Source organism: Amphibalanus amphitrite, unplaced genomic scaffold, assembly GCF_019059575.1.
Source record: "Amphibalanus amphitrite isolate SeventyFive unplaced genomic scaffold, NRLGWU_Aamphi_draft 000071F_arrow, whole genome shotgun sequence".
NCBI classification, from domain to species: Eukaryota; Metazoa; Arthropoda; class Thecostraca; order Balanomorpha; family Balanidae; genus Amphibalanus; species Amphibalanus amphitrite.
Genome location: NW_024881567.1, coordinates 1,167,763 through 1,190,955, shown reverse-complemented (window position 1 = coordinate 1,190,955; position 23,193 = coordinate 1,167,763). Strand labels below are relative to the sequence as shown.

At 45.2% G+C, this 23,193-nt stretch overlaps 1 protein-coding gene across 1 annotated transcript in view; it reads right to left on the bottom strand.

Moving 5' to 3' along the window:
• Window positions 1-6,344: 6,344 nt before the first annotated feature.
• The window catches only part of LOC122379094 (aspartate aminotransferase-like), a 250,586-nt gene continuing 233,737 nt past the window's right edge, over window positions 6,345-23,193 (bottom strand). Inside the window, exons 8-9 of the mRNA XM_043361024.1 lie at window positions 19,758-19,911; window positions 6,345-7,467 (exon numbers count right to left, since the gene is read on the bottom strand). Of these exons, the coding sequence (XP_043216959.1) occupies window positions 7,267-7,467; window positions 19,758-19,911 (355 nt within the window). The 3' untranslated portion in view covers window positions 6,345-7,266. The remainder of the gene's footprint in view (window positions 7,468-19,757; window positions 19,912-23,193) is intronic.

The following is a 23,193-nucleotide window of genomic DNA, read 5'->3' as shown; positions in this document are numbered from 1 at the left end:
AAAATTTCACCGAAAGATATTCACTGGTTTTCAAGATATTAGGCTTTAACTTTTGTTAACTTTTTGGGATCCCCGCTGTTCCTAGCGACTTATTTGGAAGCAATAATTTGGCAGCCTCGAAGTGCGGCAGACGTTGCGCGCAAAGCAGTGTATACCACCACGTGTTGACGATGGTTTTAGTCGAAGATTTAAAAATCGTTAGATCTCCGCTGATGTCACAAATTCTAAGGGGGCATTCCAATGCATTAGCCCCTGAGAATCCGAGAACTGCAAGTTTGAAATTCCATATCTCCGAATTAAAGCATTTTTCGATGTTGTGAGTGCCCAAACCGGTATTCGCAGGCCATGGCCACCAATTTGACTATCTCAACTCAAAACTAATTTTAAGGTGGGATGGTCACTTTAACACCCAATTCCCCAAATATTCCACGAGCGTGATAGAAGACGTGAGAAAATTTGTGCCAGGACCAAATCTGGTTGTCATTCTCTATATACATATTATACGAAGATAAGTGGAAAACACAGGCCGCCGTCCACTATGCGGAACGCTTGCGGTCCGTACGGAATTTAACACAGAGCCCTGTGGGCGTATCCGGTCCGTACGGAAATCGTGTGCGAACTGTGCGGACCGCATCCGAACGGCAATCAGCTGTTGATTTTCCGTCAGCTCTCCGCAAGCGTTTCGGAAGCGGTTGCCACGGAAACGAAATAACAAAGTCCGACATGTTGAACCTTTCTGCGGAAAACGCAGACGGAATGGACGCGGACAGTGACCGTCTTCCGTCTTCGAGTTTTCAATCGCAAAATTAAGAAAGAAGTTCGACTTTTTCAACATGAAGTAAGTAAATATCACTTCCTTAGACCTTAGCATGGCAACACTCTGTGATGCTTGTCAATTCCTATATTTTCATTTTTAATAATCGATAATTGATCTCCGCAAGGTGTCCGTCAGTGTTCGTGAGCTCTCCGTCTGCGGTTCGGATGCGGTTCGCAAGCGGCGACATTCCGGACCGACTCCGGACGAAATTACGTCACAGTGGACGGCGGCCTTAACCCTCGACTTGGCAGGGGGGGGGGGTCGCGACCCCTTCTAAGGTTTTTCGAAAATAGCGTAAAAACGGCGGCGCGCAGCGCCGCCAAATTTGGCACAGCCTATGGGGCAACCTTTTTACATATGACCTGAAAATTTCAGGTTCGGGTGATCTAGGGTCAGGTCACCAGGTCAGCAAAACCGGTACAAGGTCATGGCCAAATTTCAATTTTCTTTTACACCCGTCAAACTCACAGTTTGGGACTGATTTCCTTCAAACTTTCAAGATGTGCTAAGTTCACTGAGTTTTATAACATATAGTTCGGGTTTTTTGAGGTCACTGACCTGAGGTCAGGTAGAGGTCATTAAGTCATAATGTTAAGCCTATGGGAAAATACTATATTCGGAAAATACTGGAGATATCCGCTTCGTTCTGTCACTTTTGTGCTTTGAAACCACAATACTTAACAGTAGGGCGGGTCGATGAAAAAAGTTTTCAAGTGAAGAGCGATTTTCCTACGGGCTGATCCATAAAACGGTTAAAACATATTTTTTGCGAATTTTTGAAAAGGAACTGGGCGCGCCGTACACGGTTTTTCGAGACCACTTTTGCTAATTTTTCTCGTTGTTTGCAAAATTTAGTAGGAAAAAATCGAGAAAGATACTATATTTACCACTTTCCTAGTTCTACATGCTTACCCCCACCTCTTCACAAAGTTTGGAAACCCCAGTGGCAGAATCGTGCTCAGAATAGCGATTAGCATCGGCGATCTGAGCGCAACGAAACCAGCGCCATCTATTGAGCGAGTTTGGCATAACATTGGTTTTGACGGCTTTCCGACCGTTAAAAGCTGACGCAGCCGCTGCCAGGGTATATTGCCGCTGCCACGTCGGGTATATGGTGTTCTTTGGTGTTCCTAGGTGTCTGGTGTTCCTTATTTGACAATAGGTGAGTTGTACCCATTCGATCCATATACTAAGTTGCTCCGGAAGCTATACCTATAGTGATTTCGCCAAGAAAACAGCGAGATGCTTAACTTTGATATATGTTTATCAGTTAAATTAAGTTTTGCAGACAGATAACATCAGTCCAAACCGTATGTTCATTTTTGAATGCAACGTAGTCAGCCACCTTACCGTCCTAGGACAGAAAATCACACTTCGATAATTGATTCAAACGCCGGCATGAGAGCGCTGTATTGCGTCCTGATGGCACACATGATGTAACTGAGACGTGCTCTCTTAATAACAACAGCGTATGCTGCCTAAGTTAGGAGCCGGACGGCTCGCTCCACTGCCTGAGTAGTGAGTATGGGTATGCACCGGATCGAAATTAATTTGCTAAGCAGCGGGTCGAAGGTCACCCTCTTCCACCGAGATTGCTATTGGTGACTCTGTAACGCGTTTTTTGGACCGATCTATGAGCTGCATGTAGTGCATGACTTGTTTATTGCAAAATGCTGATAGAATCGCATATCTTTGTCTCCTGCCTCATTCACTTCCTATACTTTTTTGCCGTAAGTGTCCCGAGTCTTTTTATCACCATTCCTTAGTTCAGCAAGCATCGCAGCGTATGCACTGTTTGCTGGCTGTCTGTATCGGCTAGTGGCAGTCCAAAAAAGTTTCCTATAGTGAGTCCGGTACTTATTCCTGTCGATCACTGGGCAAATGACACAGACCGATGAGCTGAGAGGTCTCGCAATAGCGGGATGCTTTGGAGTAATCCGTCTCTGCAATGTTTACTCCGTAATTTCGGACCACATTGGGACATAGTGAACAACATTGAACTCGGTGATAGTTCGAAGCTGGTCAATATATGTTGTATGATGGGCGATCGCGACGGAATACGTAACTTGCAAGCTGCCAACGTAAGCCATTTTACCAAATTCAAGGGCTCAAGCTTCCTTACTGACAGCTACCTCAGGATTTGTCAAGAGGTGACGTCTGCTTCCGGGCTGTTCAGAAGTGTTCTCTGATCTGGACTGCATGGCGTTGCCCGAAACGGCACGAACGGTTCCTGCTCGATGCACAGGCACTCTTAGTAAATGGTCCACTGATCGGCGCGGCTTTAGTCCAGTGGCTTTTCCACAAGTCTTGTAAACTTGTTTAATAATTTGGCCCTTGTCTGATTTTGGTGTAAAATAGAATAAGCACTGACTACCGGCTCATTTACTGAAGCAATATGCTCTTCCAGCAGGCTCGTCCTAGCCGATGATCCAGCACGGCCATCCTATTTATCATGATAAACGACGCATCCTTATGCACGTAAAATGCAGAAGGGCATTTCCTTTGTAATCACTTGCCTATCCGAGAACAGAATGTGAAGTGTCACTGAGGACCACCACGCGGCATTAGTTCCGTTTCGACATGGAGGCTCCTTTCCACTAACTGCAACAATGTCACATGATTGGGATCACAAATTGCGCCGGCGACCGCTTAGCAGCTACTACTGCGGTTATTATGAGGTCAGTTTCCCTCAAAGCTCGATGCTCCACTGCTTGTTGCGGTGGCCCAGCCCCAATAGGTCATCAAAATGGGATCTGATGGTCCGATGAGAACGCGCGACTCGGGCAGTGATATGATACGCGGATCGCCGATCAGCAGGATACCTCGCAACTCATCCTCAGTCTGCTGTCAGATGAAGCCGGGCTAAATTAGTACTTATTCTGCAATTGAGCTGCTACTGTTCAGTTCTAACACTAGGTTTGCATTAACAAAAGGTTAAATTTACATGCAAGAAAATAATCGAAGCCAAAACTGAAAATAATGCTGCTGAAGTCTCAGCGCAGAATTAAATGACTAATAGGTCCAGCGGACACTATCGCACTTGGCGAATAATGGCTGTGCTAAAGTCAGGTGAACCCCTAATATGTAAATTTCATGGCTAATTTAATTGCAATTGACAGCTTTCACGTTATATACGCTCCTGTGCCTCACGTTTTTTTCATCAGCGTCCTAAGATCGCATCAGCAGAATGCATACTGTCTCGACCGACGCAAGGTTAACAGTCCTCTCAAGAGATGGCGCTGCGATCGAGTTGCGGAAAACCGATACAGAGAGCATGGCACCATGGCCACAGTTAGAGAGATACAGCCAACAGACTTAGAGAATAGGTTGAGGAATAGCTGAAGTTTCGAGGTATATATTTGAAAATAATTAATTATATGATATTTGTGCTCAAAACTCGCGTGCAGTGAAAATGTAGCGAAAAACCCGGTTGATTAATTGGCTGCGGCGACCCGCAACCTCAACCAAAAAAATTGAAAAAATTCACACAGTCTTCTTGTGACATGCTCCGTAGGAATTTCGGTCTTCATTTTGTGTCCTCGAAAAAAAATTCTCGGATGACCCGCCCTACTTAACAGCAGGTCACTTGGTGCTTCTTTGTTTGGTGTATGTACTTATCCATGGGTCAGGTCAAATGAGGTCAACTGAGGTCAAATGACGTTTTCGCCAATAACTGGACACATAATGACGCTAGAGCTTAAAAATGGTGTCATTGTGTTCCTGGTGATCAGCCGAATCGAATGATATGCTATATGATGCAATTTGGTAAACTTGAACTTAATTAACCTGCGAGTTGCTGGGGGGGGGGGCGTTAAACGCCCCCACTTTTTTCGCCGGGCCATAGCATAAAAACGGCGCGCCGCAGGCGCGCCAAATTTTGGGTACCTGTAGGGAATTGATTGAAGTTTATTGTGACAAAGTTTCAAAAAAATCGGTCGGAAAATTTTTGAGATATCGAGGTTTTAGTGACGTCATGATTTCTGAGTTTTCGACCAAAAACGGCATATGTTCAAAAAATCATATAAAATCACAGAATAGACATACATACATGCCGTAAACGCCATTAGACTGCCAATACCATGATCAATCAAATGGCTATCTTCGATTATTGATTATCGTTCCGCATTTTCCATAATCTTGAACTGAATCTTGGCAATTTTTCGTGACTACTTCACGACCATGATACATGCATTTCTTAAATTGAACTTTTTGAGCCAAACACGTACACATATGATAAAATGAATGTCACCATCGTGTTCTACGCCCCAAATTACCTATAAAACATGTGTCATAGGCTGCGAATATCAGTTTTGATTTTCGGGGATATGTGCCTACCCGGTTGACCTGACCTTGACCCTGACCTATGCTTGATCGACCCCGACATGGAGCTGACACTCTTGTAGGCCTAATATGATGGATTGTGCACCATTTGGACAGAGTTTATGACGAGAGGCGCCCATTGCGAAGTCCTGAAGTCCATGCTACTGAAAGCCCGATTTCAGGTGTTTGACCTGACCTTGACCCGACCTGTGACCTCAAAATTCAACTTTAAAGTACTCATCTGAAGCGTCTCGTCGCGCTCTTTCGTTTGCCGCCTCGTGCGTTTCGCTGCGCCTATTGGTTCTCGAGTTATCGGCTGGGGGCGTTTAACGCCCCCCCCCCCAGCAAACGGTGGGTGGCGAAATACCCCAGCAACTGCCGGGTTAAATTAAAGTTTACTTAAAAATTAAGAAAAACTTTAAGTACCCTTAAGCAGGCTAAAAAGTATATCATTCGACGCGCCATGACGTACGGAGTTCACTGGTGCTTTTCTTTTTGCTCTATCTTAATTAGATCAAAAGTTATAGGCGAAAAAAAACTTTTGACGTGTTTTTAGCGAAATTTTTACATTTATTCCCCCCAAAACCCTCCTAAATATTGACTTAGAGCAAACAAATTTGCACAGGGGCGAGAACTCCAGAAAGCCCACCTACCTACCAAATTTGGTGTTTCTAGGTGCCATAGGAGCCAATCGCGAGGGGAGGTCGCATCGACCCCCCCCCCTGCCAGGCCGTGTTATGAAAAATGCCCTGCCAGGGCGAGGGTTAAAATGAAACATTCCAGAGACACTGGATGGCATACAGTAATTGAAGAAGGATGTGTCCCATTACTGATAAAATATGCCCCTGCAGGTGACAGAATCTGCCCCGTGTATGGGGCAGTTTCTGTCAGACGACGCGTCGACACATAACCGACTCTAGCGTCGAAACCAATGGAGATGCAGCCGGAACACTAATGGAATATTTGAAGCTCTTGCTGTAGGGGATATACCAGGAAAGTATCAAACACAAGCTGTTGAAAGAGTGCGCGCTAGAGCCACTTTGGTAAAAATTGACACAATGTGCCCCACTCCCCCCTACCAGATGCCCGTCGTGAGAACGGCTACTACCTACCTACCTCCCGGCGACGCGACGGGGCGGGCTCCGCCGCTCCAGTCGGGTCAGCACCATCACCACTTGACCCTGAAAATGGTAAATAGACGCCGGGCCAACCAACCATGCGTTTGTTTTTATTCAAAAGGGATTTGGCTTCAAGTTCATTATGGAAGCTTTCACGTGAGCTTCGTCAACTTCAGCGTCTGGGGCTAATTTCTTACCTAAAAATATTCTATTTTACATTGTGCCCGGTAAATACATGGAAATTCTGTCTTCAAAATGAGCATACTATGATGACGTCACTCGTGGCAGCTGGCACCCATTGTCCGTATGATGGCGCGAATTGTCAACAAATTTTAGCAAACTCCGTTTTTCACTGTTACCGAGGTTAGAATCGAGTAAGCGATTCTGTCCATGATAGTTATGCATCACATGTAGTGCAAGTTCGACAGCATTACATCACCACTGTTCCATCTATTTCCAAAACGCACGTACGAAATTCTAAAACGCACGTACGGATTAATCGGGAATGATTCACATGTTAAACTTTGGCGACATTCGATTTTCTCTGGTTCAGTTTTTGTCCTTTTCTCTGGCCAAACACGTGCAAAGCTACTTGGAGCCAAATCCCTTTTGAATAAAAACGAACTATAAAACAAACGTCTCGACATTATTGGCTAGTCTCTTTTGCGGCCCGTCCGACGATAAGTCATCAACGCTCTAATTTCCTCCGTCTTTTGGACCCATTCATTCCGTTGAATTGTCACCAATCGAGCGCTTCGTATGCGCCGCTGCAACTTCGCAGCGACTCGGCAGTGACTGAGCCCGTCCGACTGTGACTGATGACTGAGTCCGTTCTGGCAAGACAGAACGGACTCAGTCAGCAGTCACAGTCGGACGGGCACAGCAGACCACTGCAGAATGCTGAGTGTTGATGGCAGCGATGGAGCTCATTGACTGCAGCGCGGGCCGTCACAGGAACATGTCGGCACGGATGAGGCTCGGCGGCGGCGCTGCCGCCCGGGCGCCGACCACCTAGGCCGAGTTGGCCAGCACCCAGGCGCAGAGCCGACGCACGCCGGCCACCAGCTGGGCGCAGTGGCGCTCCACAAAGGCGTCGTCCAGCGACTCGCCGGCATCCAGCGCCGCCAGAGCCGCCGCGCCGTCCAGACACACGAAACAGAACCGGGTGCTGAGGTCCGTCTCACTCATCAGGAAGCAGGAGCTGGCCATCAGCTGTGGGGAAACACACGGCGCCACCGCATGCGCTCCGTCAATCAGCACATCTGGCGGAAAACACCGCCTGAAAAGACGCACAAATATTATCTTGAAAATACCTAGCTCCAAAATTAATACCATCTTGGCCAAGAATTTGCAAGGCAGCTGATGGTAAGATACCAGAAGGATGTATAGTCGACTACAATAAATGTTCCACTCCTCAGAAGCTATCAGTTGACCGGAGCGCTAAGTTGTGCCGTTTATCACGCAATTAAGCGGGTCGATTGTGAGCATTGGGAAATAGCTATAATTTGTGAACTCAACCCGCGTGATGCGGCACAGCCTACCACTCCAGGCAAATAATTGGCTATGAAAAGTGGAACATCATTCTGTAGTCTCGACTATACGGCGCCAGCATTGCGCATTAACGTTTTGAGAGCGACGTAATGTCATGTGCGACTTGTCACGGGCATAGAAATAAGGACTACAGCTTTTAACGACCAATCTAGGCGGCAGTGCACACATTTCAATTTTCGGTGATAGTGCAAGTGATTTTCAGAGTACGGCATAGTGCATTCGTAGGTTGAATCGCGGCACGATATTCGTCATAGTACAGCCATTTCGTCGTAGTGCAGGTAAAAGTGGCCCAGGTTCATGCATATTAACATAGCGCACTGGCGGTCGCAGCCGTTAGCAAAAGGGGAGGGGGGGGATGCAAAGTCACACTCGCGGGACATAACATTTATCCGTCACCCGGGAGGGGGGGGGGGGGGTGATCGGCTATTTTTTTACGTCCACGAGGCGCCGCGCAGTTGGCATTACTTATGCTTCATCCATCTCATTCTTGCGTAAAATCTTTAAGCTCAATTTAACCCTCGCCGGCACAGGGAGCATCAACCCCCCCCCCCCCCCGTAAGGCCCTACACTAGCGACTCTGACGGCTCCACTGAGTCCACACTGGTGACTCTGAGGGTCCCAGTGGCGTCTGAGAATACTATTCCGGTCTAAACGGACCCCCTCGGCGTTCCTGAACGCACCACCGACCTCTGAGGTCCCCTTGTCGGCCTATGAAGGGCCCGCACCAGCACTCAGCAGCTCTAAGGGTCCCACGCATATCTGTGATGGCCATAAACTAGTGTATCTGAGGGCCCCGAAACGGCGCTTAAGAGGGCCCTCACCGGCGACTGTGCAGGTCCCACTCCGGCGCCTCTGAAAGCCCAACACATGTGCATCTGACGAACACCCACCGGTGACTTTTGCGTGGCCCACACCGGCAATTCTGAGGATCACACCGTGGCCTCTTGCACCAAACTACCTAGCTAGGTAAAATCGAAAAACCGGTTTCAGAATAAGCTAATCTAACGGTGGTAAATTTGTCTGCAATAGCCCAATACATAATCCTACATGTGCTTGCTAAATTTTGCACGCAAATTGTTACATTAGAGACTTGGACTGGGTATACGATGCAAAATAATCCAAGCATTGGTGCAAGAGGATTTTGGTGCAAGAGGCCTCGGAGTCTGAGAGTACCGTGCCGTTCTCTAAGGACCCAACTGAACTTCTGAAGGTGCTGTCGGCCTCTGAGGACCCTTTGCCGGCCTGAGGAGTAAGGACCCTTGCCGTTCCGTAAGAACCCCCTGCCGGCTTGCGAAGGGTTCGCGACAGCAGCTCCTACGGCCCACAGGCCACACGCATCTGTGACGACTGTTCATATATGCTTATTTGCTTATCTGTTTATGCTGATTTTGTTACCAACTGAAAAGTGACAAAAGATTGGTAGGGCTCAGCGAACATTGGTAGGGCCCAAATAACTAAACATTGGTAGGGCTCGGGCCCTACCAGGCCTATACAAAACGACGCCCCTGCTGTTTTGTATACATGTTGTATGTGTCCTAACTTTGTCCAGGGTATGAGTATAGTAAAATGTAATATGCTCATATGTAGGTAGGTACTCCTTTATGTATATAATGTTCATTTATGTACAATATGCTCATTTAATTGTTCATCACTGTGTACATGTCGTATGTGCCCTAACTGTGCCCAGGGTAAAAGTATAACATGCTGCCCATTTAATTGTTTTGCAAACGTATTGTATTGTAGCACATTAAATTTGTATATGTTTAAGCACACACGCACTTTAATCTTGTGTATAGGTTTTCTGTGTATTATATTTGACTGCTGCGACTTTTAGAATTACCAACCATAAATCTTTTCCATGATGATATATCTACTGTTGTGCATGTGTACTGAACGAAAAGTATTTTGACATCTACAATTGTGGCGCCTGCTGGTATTGGTTGACAAAGATCTGTGATCGAAAGATGTGATCGTTTTATTCAGATTATATTGAGGATTCGGTCAATCAAATATGCTCAAATCGAAAGTATTTGCTATGAATGTAAATATGTACCTGCAAAGTATGTCAATAAATTTGTGTGATGTTAACCAGAGAGCTGTATCATCTGGGCATTTATGTTGCTTCTTACATTAGGTTAGGTGTTAAGCAAGCATAGTTACCAGCGAGCGAGCGCAGCGAGCGAAGTGAGTCTTTTCAATATAACGGAAAAATCTCAGTATGAGCGGCCCGGCCCGGCCCGGCCCGGCCTGTAACGCTTTTGAGAGGCTTATATCTCAGCAACCGCTGGACCGATTGGCCTGCGGTCTTTTTTGCTGGGTAGCCCCATCCCTTCTACCCCGTAATTGACTACTTTTGATACATCTCAGTGACCGTCGTGGCACGTGCCACGTGAAAAGTCAAGGGTGTTCAAGCTGTTTTGCAAAAGTAGTGATTTTGAGAGGCTCATATCTCAGCAGCCGCTTGGGCGATTGACTTGCGGTAATTTTTATAGGGTAGCAGCATCCCTTCCCTACCCTACCCAAACCTACCCTAACCTACCCTACCTACCCATCCCTACCCAAAATAGGATACTCTCGATGCATGTGGGTCACCCCCAGTGCACGTGCAAAATACAACAAACAGAGGTGCCAAATTTGTTCCCATTTCAGTAACTCGGTAATTACTGGGGCGATTTCGCTGAAACTTGGCATACAGGTAGGCACCTACCAGGCAATGCATTCCCATGTGTTGCGGTTAGGGTGCTACTGCACGTGCGCACGTGCAGGGGGCGTTTCCAGATCTCGAGAACGGCTGGGCCGATTGCGCTCAAATTTGGTACACGGTTGGGGACCAGTTAGTAGGGTGCCGTGCAAAAGTCATTTTGGACCCCGTTGCACATGCAGAATGCCGCTTCCAGATCTCATGAACGGCTGGGCCGATTGCGTTCAAATTTGGCACACCGCTAGCGACCAGTTAGAAGGGTGCTTTGCGCAAACCCGTTGGAAGCACCCTCTCGCCCTTCCGCACGTGCAGGGCTCACTATCTCGCTCGCTCGTTCTTCGCCCAAAAGGCGTTATACTGGTAATTATGGATGAACTTTGTGCCAATATCTTCAATGCACAGTGTATGTAGCAGGTCTACAACCCTCACTGATCCTGCTATAGCTATAGGCATTTGGCACCAGCAAGACCAAGGGCATGAACTTCACAGTTGTGCAACCCTTTGTCATGTACCACCAGTCACTTTTTTCCTTAAGGTGCACATAGCAGTGTACACAATAATGCACAGACGGCCTACACAAAAACAACATGATTAGTGTGCGCTATGATGAACAGCATTGCACCCTAATTATTTGAATATTCTGATCACTATTTTTGAATGTCACATTTATTATACATCACTTGTCAAACAAGAGCATGATGAGACACATTTTGACAAGCAATCTTGGTGATATTCCAATACGTTGGACACCTCCCTGGGCGTCATTTTTCCAGGAAGGTACCTCTGCAGGTGTTGTGGTAGGTTAGGTTGAATAGGGTTAAGTTAGGTGAAGTAAGGCGGTTAGGACCAGGTCAGACCGTAAGGCCTGGTTAGGTTGATTTTAATCTTTCATTCTAATTTGACATAAATACCTATTAACTATGGTTTTGCTCCAGACTGAACTTCATTAGGTAATGAGTTCATTTTAATTTGTTTTTTATCTGTCTTGTTTTGTGTTTTTGTCCCTTATGTTTTGCCCCATAGCACAGCGGGGATTTTTCCGATCTAGCACGTCTTTATTCTTAGAGGGCAAACCATAGGTAGTATTGTAGCCAAATTGTGCTAAGATGTTGGCTGGTGTGTTCTGAAAGAATGTTACCTGTAAAAGTGTAAATGTGTAAATGTGCATAATCAACATAGTATAGGGGGTTCAATTGGACCCCCGGCTCAGCCGTTTGGCCCCTGATCAAGCTAGAGCTTCTCGGAAAAATCAAGCGTGCTGCCTATGACGAGATGAGGCCGAATATATCCAATTTCAAACTCCAATGTCATAAGTTGACTTTCCAAGTCAGTTTAATGACCCAACTAAAGTTGAAAAATCGAGACCTCTTGAAACTTCGCAAAGTTTGGGTGATACGGGGTATTTTAGGGTGCTAATCACTAATTTCATGTTAGTTTTGATCAAAGACGATGTCTTTATGCATTTAGGCCAGGTCGGGTCAGGTCAGGTCAGCTCAACCAGTAGGCGTCCTGCCGGCCATCCATAGTAGGTGTCACCTACTACTGACAGCTTCGTAGCATGGTACGAACACGAAGGCACCAGAACTACTTCGTAAATATTCAAATGGTTGCTTAATTCGAAATCAGCACCAAAAACTGCCCGAGAAACAAGTAAAACTCGAAAAAGTGAGCCAAGGTCATCAAAGGTCAATGACCTTGACTTGACCTTCACGTGACCATGACACCCACCATAATGCATGGCACCAACATCATTTCACATAGTTGAACGTTTAAAACCACAAAAAGACTGGAAACCGCGGATAATGTGAGCTGGCATACGCCGAATCGCGATTCCGGCCAAACATGGTCTCGAGAAATATGCCACAGGTCAAAGGTCGGTTGGGTCAGAGTCATGAAATTTTTGGATTAGATGTAAAATTGATGGTCTCGAGGGCACCGAAAGTTTCGTCGCAATCAGCCGCTTTTTGCGCGAGTAATTTGCGGAAAACCATGGGGTTTCATCCGACCCCTTCCCCCTCCCCCTCCCCACAAGTCCGAGGGTTACCTAATAAGGTTACGGTATGTATAATTTACGCTTGTCATCCTATTCCTAATGAATGTGTCTCAGAAAATATGCATCATATAAATCACGAAGTTAAATTATTCGCCTATGTCCGGAACAAACCTATATCGTGCTGTTTGCCCTAGCGCTCCTAGAGTGGGGTATTAAGATACTCTAATGTGAATATTCCGTGTTCAGGCAAGTTTCGGCAGCCAAACTAGGCGTTGTCCTGTGCAGGAAAAAATTGCGAATTCGATAGGATATGTTTCGGAGTGGAAAAGTGTGGAAAACATTGTTGATTTCCTACAGTTATTTAGGATACCATTCCTTCAATATGGTGTCTGTTAGTGTTTTTGGTAAATTGCATTTTTGTGACCTTAGTAAGGTTGTGGCATTATTTTCTGTTTGCCATTCCATTTCTAATAAAGGTGCCTTTCAGAAGATATTCAACTTTAAAACCTCGCAAGAATAAAACCAACAGGATAGGACAATGAGATTGAGCTATACTTTCGGGCCTTACTGAGCGGCCCCCGCCGAAGTTAGTTGGTAGCACTACTGCTCCACGGCGTACATTTCCTACCAGCCCATAGGGTTTACATGTTAAATGGCCTGTTTTCGGCGAGCGATATCTCGGTCAACCTTTGAAGGAATCAATGGTTCTTAGTCTCAAATGATAGATCGATGAATTTTCTTTCGACAATTCCTCTACCATTTTTCACGAAACCCAGCCGATCTTCTACGGCGTACAGGGTAAAGATTTCTCTGCACGCCAGCACCCGCGATCCGCCTCTCCGATCGTCGGTTCGCGGTCCTCGGTAGCGCAGTCGGTAGCATATCGGGCTACAGATCCGAGGGTCGTGAGTTCGAATCCTGGAAGCGCCGCGTGATTTTGGCTAGAATTAAATGATGTAGATTCTTGAATGTTTGCATAATCAATTATTAATAGCTAATTGAATGTATCTGCCCACTAATCGGCCCTTAAAACCTGTTATTTAAGAAATGAAAGAAATGATTGTCACGTGCGCGTCACGACTGCCAACCATAAGCGCTACCATATTCTAGATTGAACTAACTTTTTGCTAGTCCCGACCACATATAGTAGGTTTTCTAGTAGTTATACTAGAAATTCCTACCAAAGTTCGTCCTACCCTTCACTCAATATACCCTGTTACTGAGCCCATTGAGTAATCACGCATGAGTGTGAACTTTTGGCGCATTTTTCCTAGTCTTGCTGTGAACATACAGATAAAACAATGCCATATGTATATGAAAAATTCAGACATTTCTTAGCCCCACTGACACAAAAAAAAATAAACAAAAATCCAAAAAAGATTTTTGGAATTAAGACGCGATAGATCGAAAAAATCCCCACTGTGCATAGGCAAGGGTTGAGCTTTTCCAGGGAAGGTGGTGGGGCAAAAGGCCGTCAAACCTGCAATGCTCGGTTGTTATGTTTAATTATGTGCAACACTGAATCAATTCTTTTAATTACATTACTAACATTTTGAATCACACATACATTTTGAATCACACATACATTTCAAAGCTCCTCAATGCGAACAACATAGTGGTTTGCTAAGCAACGAAGTTCTACAAATAAGCAAAAGTTGGAGGGGCAGAACGCTATTTTTTCTCTGACAGCTTCGTAACATGTTACGAAGGCACAAAAACTAATTCAGTACAGGGTGTAACGAAATTATCCGGACATCTATTTTTTCGTCATATCTGTTTGCACAGTTTCCTAATCCTTTCTGATGTTAGAAGTGGGAATATTGGATGAATACGTGCCTCTGCTATCGGTTTTCAACTCAGACTGTTGCTCTGAGTAGGAGTCGATTCACAGACGGGTTCACATGGTAGTTTGCGTCCAAGGCAGTTGCGAGAAAGGGATACAATATCTCCTTTCGTGATAAAATTGCATGGCGGCATCCACGGCGTCATGAGCCAGAAGCTGGTCTGCCAGCAGCTGGACATCAGCGGCAGCCAATTGCACATCTGCCTGAGGCGTAATAAGCTGGGACTTCGGTGGCAGACTCAGCCCGGTCGCGACCACAAAAGCCGCCCATTGTCAAGTGGTGAGGAGAGTCAGCAAGATATCGGCAAGGAAACGGCACCAATCAATCCGCAAATTGACTCGAATTCTTACCAAGTCAGATAATAAGAGATCCCATATCATGGTTTACCGCTACCCGCCCTTTTATTATTGCAAAAAAATTTATTATTGCAAAAAAAAGTTTTATTATTGCAAAAAATTCATATTGCATTATTGTATCAAAATACTGCCAGCAATAACAAAACAAGAACATGAAATGTCAATGAGCAAGCCGCCTTTCCTAAAAATGGGTTACTTTGAAAATGATTTTAGTTTCTTTTAACCCTATTAGTGGCAGGCTCCTGGCTACCCCTATTAGTGGCAGGGGGCTGTTTACGCCCCCCCCCCCTTGATATCTCGAGATCTATCGGGCCGATTTTCAAAATTCAAACGGCATTCGATTTCGCTCAACGAGATCTACATTTCTAAAAAAAAAAATAAAATTAAAAAATGTCAATAGGGGGGTAGAGGGGGGTAAAAACGGGCAAATTGCAGATACATTTTAGACTGTTTATCACGGCCAGGTTTCTGAACCAAACTTAACGCAACTTTTGCCGATCGATAGAGAATGAACCAGGAATTCACATGGATCCTAAAAATATGCATTTTCAAAAATCATAGGCGGATACAGATCATTGAGATTGGGGGTACACAAAAAGTATAGTAAATAAGGTTTTTGTTGGTACTGTTTCTAAAAAGGGTGGCAATGGTCTTGTTATGTTACAATTTTCCTATGAGAGAACGACTAAAATTGTATTGGTCATGCATAAGCGGTGTCAGGGCACCTATGTTGGGAGGTAAAAAATAACCCCCTTTTTGGACGCCTGGATCCGCCTATTATAGCAAAAACGTGTCAAAAGAGGATGCACAATAACTTTGTATATGTTATCACATGATACCTTCCATTCACTGTTCGTAAAACTGGTGCAGCATCGTGATCTTCGCCCAAATGACTCGCTTCACGAATAGGACCCCCAATTCCCAGTGCTCTGGAGCCGCCCCTGGTAAAGTTATGAACTTGAAATTTTCAGGGAATGTGCCCAATTTAGTTTTAGGAAAAGTCAGAAAATTTCAGCATCGTAACTTCAGCGGTTTCGGAGATATTCCCGAAAAACCTGAGGGGTGGATAAAAACAACCCCCCTGCCACTAATAGGGTTAAGGAAAAGGAGAAATGATTATCAGGTAATTATCAGAAAACCACTCAATCAGCAAGTGGCTGGGTGGTTTCACAGCAAACATTAAGCCAAAACATATACTTACATTTATATAACAATGCCATTTGACTACTACAAGGATATGTGAGCAAAATAAGAATCGAATTATCCAATGTTGACTTCCTTGCAAAGTTTATGCCTTATTTTATGAAAATGTGTCACTAGAATATGATACTTATCATCGAGTATTATTTAATTTACGATTTATTTCGATCGAAACGCACATGGAGTCCTGCGCCATTTTCGTCGACGATGAATATGATCGTGTTTCATGAAGAGATAAGGGGTTTCAATGGTCTTTCAAAGCAATAATTTGATGCAAAAGTTTGTAGGAAATAATATAAAGCTGGTTCAAATGGCCATCAACCATTTAAAACACCGAAAATACTCACAACTCCGTCCCGACGACCACGCAGCACCGCGCACGCCACACTACTGGCACAATGCCAAAACTGTTGTCACAGCAGAAATGTATTTTTTTTCTCGATTGCAATTGTGGAATTATTTATTAAACAGAAGATGATCTTTCCGAAAAACCGACTGATTTCATACACAGATGCATGGAAAATAAAAAAATCCCGGTAAGTTTATTTGTATTGTTTTGTCGATTTTGACATGCTCCTAGTTTGCAGCCACACTGAGAAAAAAAAATTATTCCCCAGGGGTGTTTTACGGGTGTCAGACACCATTGGAGGTGTCATCGAACACCCAGATTGGTGTTGAAAAATGCTGTTTAGGGAATCATTAAGGTGTACAACACCACGATGACACCCTTTCAAGTGTTCGTTCGCATGCGAGCGTTTAGATATACCTTAATGGGATTCAGCATGACACCTTAATAGGTGTCCGACACCCACACCCATCCGGGTATCAAACACTCTAAGGTATCAAACACCCTAAAAGGTGTCAAAAATGTTCTTTTAAAAGCATCTGACACCCTTATGAGGCCTTCACAGGTGTTGCCATTTATTGAAGCGGAATGTTAAGAGTGTCCGACACTGCTAGAGGTGTCACATTGACACTTGCAAAAGGATCTGACACCAAAAACAGCGCGAAAAAAAATGAGGAAAAATATTCCCATGGGGTGTCTCACGGGTGTCGGACATCATTGCAGTGTCATATATAACGCCCAGATTGGTGTCAAAAATGTTTTGGGAATCATGGAGGTGTACAACACCACGATGACAACCTTCAAGTGCAACGCGCTTTTAAACACACCTAATGGGATTCAGAAAGACACATTAATGGGTGTCCTACACCAACATCCATTCGGGTGTCAAACACCCTAAACCATCAACACTTCAAAAGGTGTAAACAAAAATGTTCCTTAAAAGGGATCTGATACCCTTGTGATACCTTCACGTGTGTTGTCATTTGCTGAGGAACATTCCAGCATGAGTCATGAAATGTTTGGAAGCTGTCGTGTATTCGAACCTAAATCATCACATAAATTGTTCTGACGTCACTTGTGTTAGGAACCAGGGATGCGGTGTCTAACGGATTTTCAGTGACTCGCACTCCCGCTCTGTCTTCCAAAATGGACTCCTATTCCGGCCAGAACTGCCAACTCCATCAGACTCCGACTCTGACTCCGTAGCACTGCTAGAAACCAGAGCAGGTCCAGTGGTTTGAATCATTACCCAATCAGCAAGCTTCATTGTGTGACGTCATTTGTGTGCTAGTCACGGCGTCAACCATGCGAAGATCAAAAAGCGCCACCTTGCAGGAAAGCCGTTAGATTTCAGTTGGCGGCGGCGTGCCACGTGGTGCGTGTGCGGTGTGAGTGATGGCAGGGCTTTTTTGAATTTATGTGGATATAGTGGCGCCGAACGTTGTTCGCAGTGTACTTCTTCAAGTGATTGTGCGTTCATGATAATGTTTAGCTTTTATTTGTAGCTTGCTCCGTGTTTATTCAAATGACGAGGCGGGCGGGACTCGGTGAAATTTGAAGTCTGGAGTGAGGATGACAACACAGCATGGCACCATGGAAACGAAAGCAAGTGAACTGCGGAATAACATCTGGTTGGAGATAATCGACGGTTAATTATCATTGCTGAAATGCGAGTAACTTCTCACTGTGAATGGACCCGATGTGTTTCGGTGAGTTTTCATTGGATTTCTCCGTAAATATAGAGCCCATATTTTTTGTACTTTATAGTTCGTTGCTGTATACAAGATAGGAATGCCATTGTATGCGATATGCCTGTTTGAACCAATAAATGTAAGAATGTGCCGACACCTTTTTTGGCATCCAATGGACACTCTCGTAACACCTTTAAGGGTGTGTACCAAACTGCACCTCGCTGGGGTGTCGGACGGGTGTCACTTTTGACACCAGTACAGGTGTCATTGGGAATCAAACACCGGGTGTCTGACACCCTTTTGGGTGTGCACCCAAAAGGGTATCAGACACCTAAAAGGGTGTCAGACACCCGGTGTTTCATTCCCAATGACACCTGTATTGGTGTCAAAAGTGACACCCGTCTGACACCCCAGCGAGGTGCAGTTTGGTACACACCCTTAAAGGTGTTCCAGGGGAATAATTTTTTTTCTCAGTGCATATTTCGATATGTTCTACAGGGAGTTCAGAATTATTTCAGGGCCAATCTTTTCCTCGTTCATTTTCCCATCGGTCATGAAATTTTTAGAGCGGAACAATTAGTTTCCAGGCGGTCCGAGCGGTTTTCGTGAGAAGGGTGCAAAAATCGGCGTCATTTTTAGAGCCTCGACACCAGCTCAACACAGGACCCTATGGGAGACGGTGAAGTAGCGGGAGCAATAAATAGAGCGCTCTAATTTTAGCTTATTTCCCTGGTGTGTCACCGACTGAGTAGGTAGTCCAGATGACCACATTGATGTCATCGGCCCTCCAGTTTTTTAGCCTCAGGCATAACGAAACAAATGTTTGGCCAATTTAAGACATTTTCGACTGTTTTGCGTCCTCTGTTAAGTTTGAGCCCAAGTGACCGTGAGTTATGTACCCCGAAATAATATTCTTAGACAGCTGGTAATCCATCCTGAAAAGCCTGCTTACCAACTTTCTAACGTTAAGATCCTTTTGACGGCCACTTTGGCGCCACACAGTTTTGGCCACATGGCTCACTCCTGAGAGCTGACAAAAAAGGGCATTAACTTGCCGCAATTGACTCCCGAAAAATCATCGGCGTCACTTGCTGACTGTGCGTGCAGTTAGCGGCAGACATTGGCTACAGACTGAATGGCTTCAATCACCCTCAACCATCGCAAATGGCCTACGTGCGGACTAAATACCGAGACGTACCCGTATCGGGGACCTCTATGTTGCGGCGTAAGCCGTCTCCACAGGAAGTGAGCTCTCTAGCAAAAAAAAAATTGTCTAGACGAATTAGTTACCGTGGAGCATATTCACAGTTTTTTTTTCAACATGACAGTTGCCATGGCAATCCCAAAAGCTCAGTTACAAAATAAATTAAGCGTGGCTTTTAAAAACCTCTAAAAGAAAAATTTAGGTGAGAAGGAACTTATTGGGCACCCTGTACGTTTCAAGCATAACTATAATTTTTCTTTAAAAAAACTACAAAAACCAGACTGTTGCTATTTCGAGTACGCTTTTCCTAATTTACGCTGCAAATTCTGACCTGACCTACCGAATAAGTACTTGATAAATTACTTGGCGTTAATTACGTCGGTCTTCGAAACGCAAATGGCATCGATTGGGCCAGAATCGAGCATTTGCCGTAAATGATGCTCCTCAATTACAATGGCGTGACTTTCTCCGGTCTCCGGCCTTATGAAACGGAATTGGCATAAAATACGCCAATGCTTGCATAACTGACGGAGGGCCGTAAGTTATTCCTTCGATGAAACAACGCCCAGGTGCCACCATTACCAGTAGTCACAGTCTGCTGACCACGCCGACTTACAGCGACATCGGCCTCCTGGAGAATGGCGCCAACCATCTGGTCGCCGGTGGTGATGCCGCGCGCTGCCAGTGCTCCGCGGCACACCTCGAAGTCTGGCATGAAGTAGAAGGCGCCTTGGCTAGGGTAGCCTTTGACGCCGACGGCGTGCAGTTGCCTGTCGGTCACAGACAGCGCATCGTCACCCCGCCGCCACGGACCGGCGGCTCGGCACACCTGCAGCTTCTTCTTCTTCTTCTACACGTCACGCCGTGGCCGCCGGGGCGGCCACGGCCGTGGCAGCGTCGACCGGGGGGTCGACACGGCCCACCCGCCGCAGGTACTCGAAGATGAGAGTCGCTGATCCGCCCAGCACACGCCCCAGGCTCGGCAGAGGTCCGCCCTATGGAGCTGCAGGTGTGCCTGGCTGGCACACCTGCAGCTCCATAGCAAGCCCATCTGCAGCTCTGTTGAATGTTCTGCAAGTGCTATCAAACTTTCAGACCCAAGTCACTTAATTAAGTTCTGGTCCCCAGGCCAGGTCAAGTGAAAAAGTTAGAATGCTTGTCATTGGCAAGGCCCTAAAATATAGTCTTTGGTGTACCAACTGAACGATCTCCTTGAAAGTTTCAGCGATTGATTAGAGAAACAGTATGTCATCTAGCGGGATAATTATCGTAAGTTAGGAGCAAGCCGAGTGAACGCTGCTGATTAGCATTGTGACACACGGGAGTGTGATGTAGTAGCAGACTTGTTGTGCAATTTTCAAAAGGGTATGTCTTTATATGTCAGTAAAAGCGAAGAAATTAATGAATGTATGTGCAGGGTCAGTAATAAGATAAGCGGTTCCCTGTTATTTCCTCTTTTAAATCGTGAAACGGGGAGTAATTGGAGACTTCGCCAGCACGTGTCGTTTTCGCTATTTTTTAAATTAGTCTTTACTTGACCTAAATTCGGTCAATCCCTCTACTCGAAAACTGCGGTGCAATTGTATTTTCGACATAGCCCACAAATGGCCTTAGGTCATCGCATGACCTTGAGAGGTCAAATGAGTGTTGGGAAAGTAAGATTAGATGCTGGCGAGTCAATTGGTGCCATTTTTAGCGCTCTAGCTCTTCTGGGTGGGCCACAATCTGCTGTGCAAACTTGGGCCACGTGACCTTTGCTGACCTCTGTAGGTCAAACGGCTGGGAGTGCCACCGAATGCCTCTCGGACTGTGGATTGGGCTTGTCAGGACCTACATTTTTTGCGATTTTCAGCTTGGTCGGAGATGTGCCGTATCTGGGCTGAATCCGGGCTGCGACGTATGGAGTGTCGTTTATTTGCACATTTTGACCTGCCGAGGTCAAACGGGGTCACATATCGAAAAGCGGTTTTTAAGGAAAGTCACTACGGCCTATGGGCTACCCGATGATGTGCTTTGATTTGGAATTCGGTCAATCCCTCTACTCGAAAACTGCTGTGCAAGTGTATTTTCGACATAGCCCACAAATGACCTTAGGTCATCGCATGACCTTGAGAGGTCAAATGAGTGTTGAGAAAGTAAGATTAGATGCTGGCGAGTCGATTGGTGCCATTTAGCGCTCTAGCTCTACTGGGTGGGCCACAATCTGCTGTGCAAATTTGGGCCACGTGACCTTTGCTGACCTCTGTAGGTCAAACGGCTGGGAGTGCCACCGAATGACTTGAACTGTGGATTGGGCATGTCATGGCCTACATTGTGTGCGAGTTTCAGCTTGATCGGAGGTGTCCCGAATCTGGGCTGAATCCGGGCTGAATCTGGGCTGAATATGGGCTGAATCCGGGCTGAATCTGGGCTGAATATGGGCTGTCTTGACGGATATCCAGACAGGCCGCCTGTTTCGAGTGTGACGTCACCGGCCATTTCGCCCGCATGTGCCCGAACGCCGGCGGCCGGAACCCTCGAGCGGCCGGCCGCGGGCCGTCACCGTCGGCAGGCCGCCGTCGCGTCGGTCGGTCCAGGCCGTCATAGCCGTCTGTCACTTGTGGACATGGTTAAGACCAGTTGTAATCATTAGGTATCATCATTAAATTTGAATTTAAATCAACAACATTTGTACTACATTTAAAATAAACCAAGAACATGCACATTGCTACTTTTTGTGACCAATTGTAACTTTTTCATGGCAGCACTGATGACAATCTTATCAACAAGCTACAGCCACTTTAATTCAATGAACAAACAGTATGACAGATACAGTATGGTACAACTACAGACAGATGCAGTGGCAGCGGGGCACTGCAGATTTTCATTTTGGTCCCATTCTTTCCATGCAACGCCGGTAGGGCTAATGTTAAAATGCCAAAATCTATGGGGGGCACTGTACCCTGGTGCCACCCCCCCCCCGTTCCGCCGCCTATGGACAGATGTTAGGAAATCAAACCTGGAAGCCAAATAGGTCAGTTTTGTTAAAAATAATCCAACAATCCACTTCTGCCAGGTATGAAATCCCAATCCAGAATGTTCGTATGAGCTATTAGTATGTGCAACACAATATCGTTTTAGTAAGAATAGCAACCAACCTCTAATACTTTCCTAATAAAATTACAAGTTCAAAAATGGCATCAACTTCTTCAGGTTACCTACTTTTGGCATCGTGCCACGTGTGATGCCATGCTGTGCTTTCGTTATGAGAGAGCCTCCCAAAAAAAGACAAAACGAAATTCACAGCTCACGTTTGGTAATATTGTTTTATTACGTCATTATCGTTTGACCAATGAAAAATCTTAATTTGACTAAAACCGTAATGATTCCAAAAGATTCCCCGTAATAGGCCCTTCAAACTAATGACGTAAGATATTGTGATTCTTTTGAAAAGTGAATAAAATAAAGATGCAAGGCGCACACCCGGCTCAGGGCCTGATGTAATACCGTTTTAGCTTACGTTTACGTCATGAAATTCAACGCTACAAGGATGATATTCACAAACAATCGTATCGTAAAATTATGTGAGGCAGAAAAAATGAATATTCTTTTGAAAAAAACTCCAGACTTTTGAATTTCCAGTTTGATTTTTTATTTATTTTCATTATACTCTAAGATAGAACGCTTAGCTCATTTGTTATTTGAAATGACGTCACGAGTTCTATTCAGATACTGAATAATCATTTTACGGTAAATATCCAAGGCCATTACAATTGATATTTCGCTTCCCATCTCTTCCGCAGGCTGTTGAATATTTGTATACTTTTGTTTATATCTCAGTTAATTTGATCAAATATTTCTTTCTATAGATTGAAATACCTTTACCTAACCAAGCCACATGTGTCAGTATCATCTTTTATTGTTTATCAATCGTGTTAGCTGGAAACTGGAAAGCCTCATGGTTGTCTAATGCAAGATTGTCTTATCAATATCATTATGTAGATTCTAACATGAATTGTGATGTGGTAGGTACCTAGTAATGTATTGTTCATTAGTCATTACTTTGACTTACC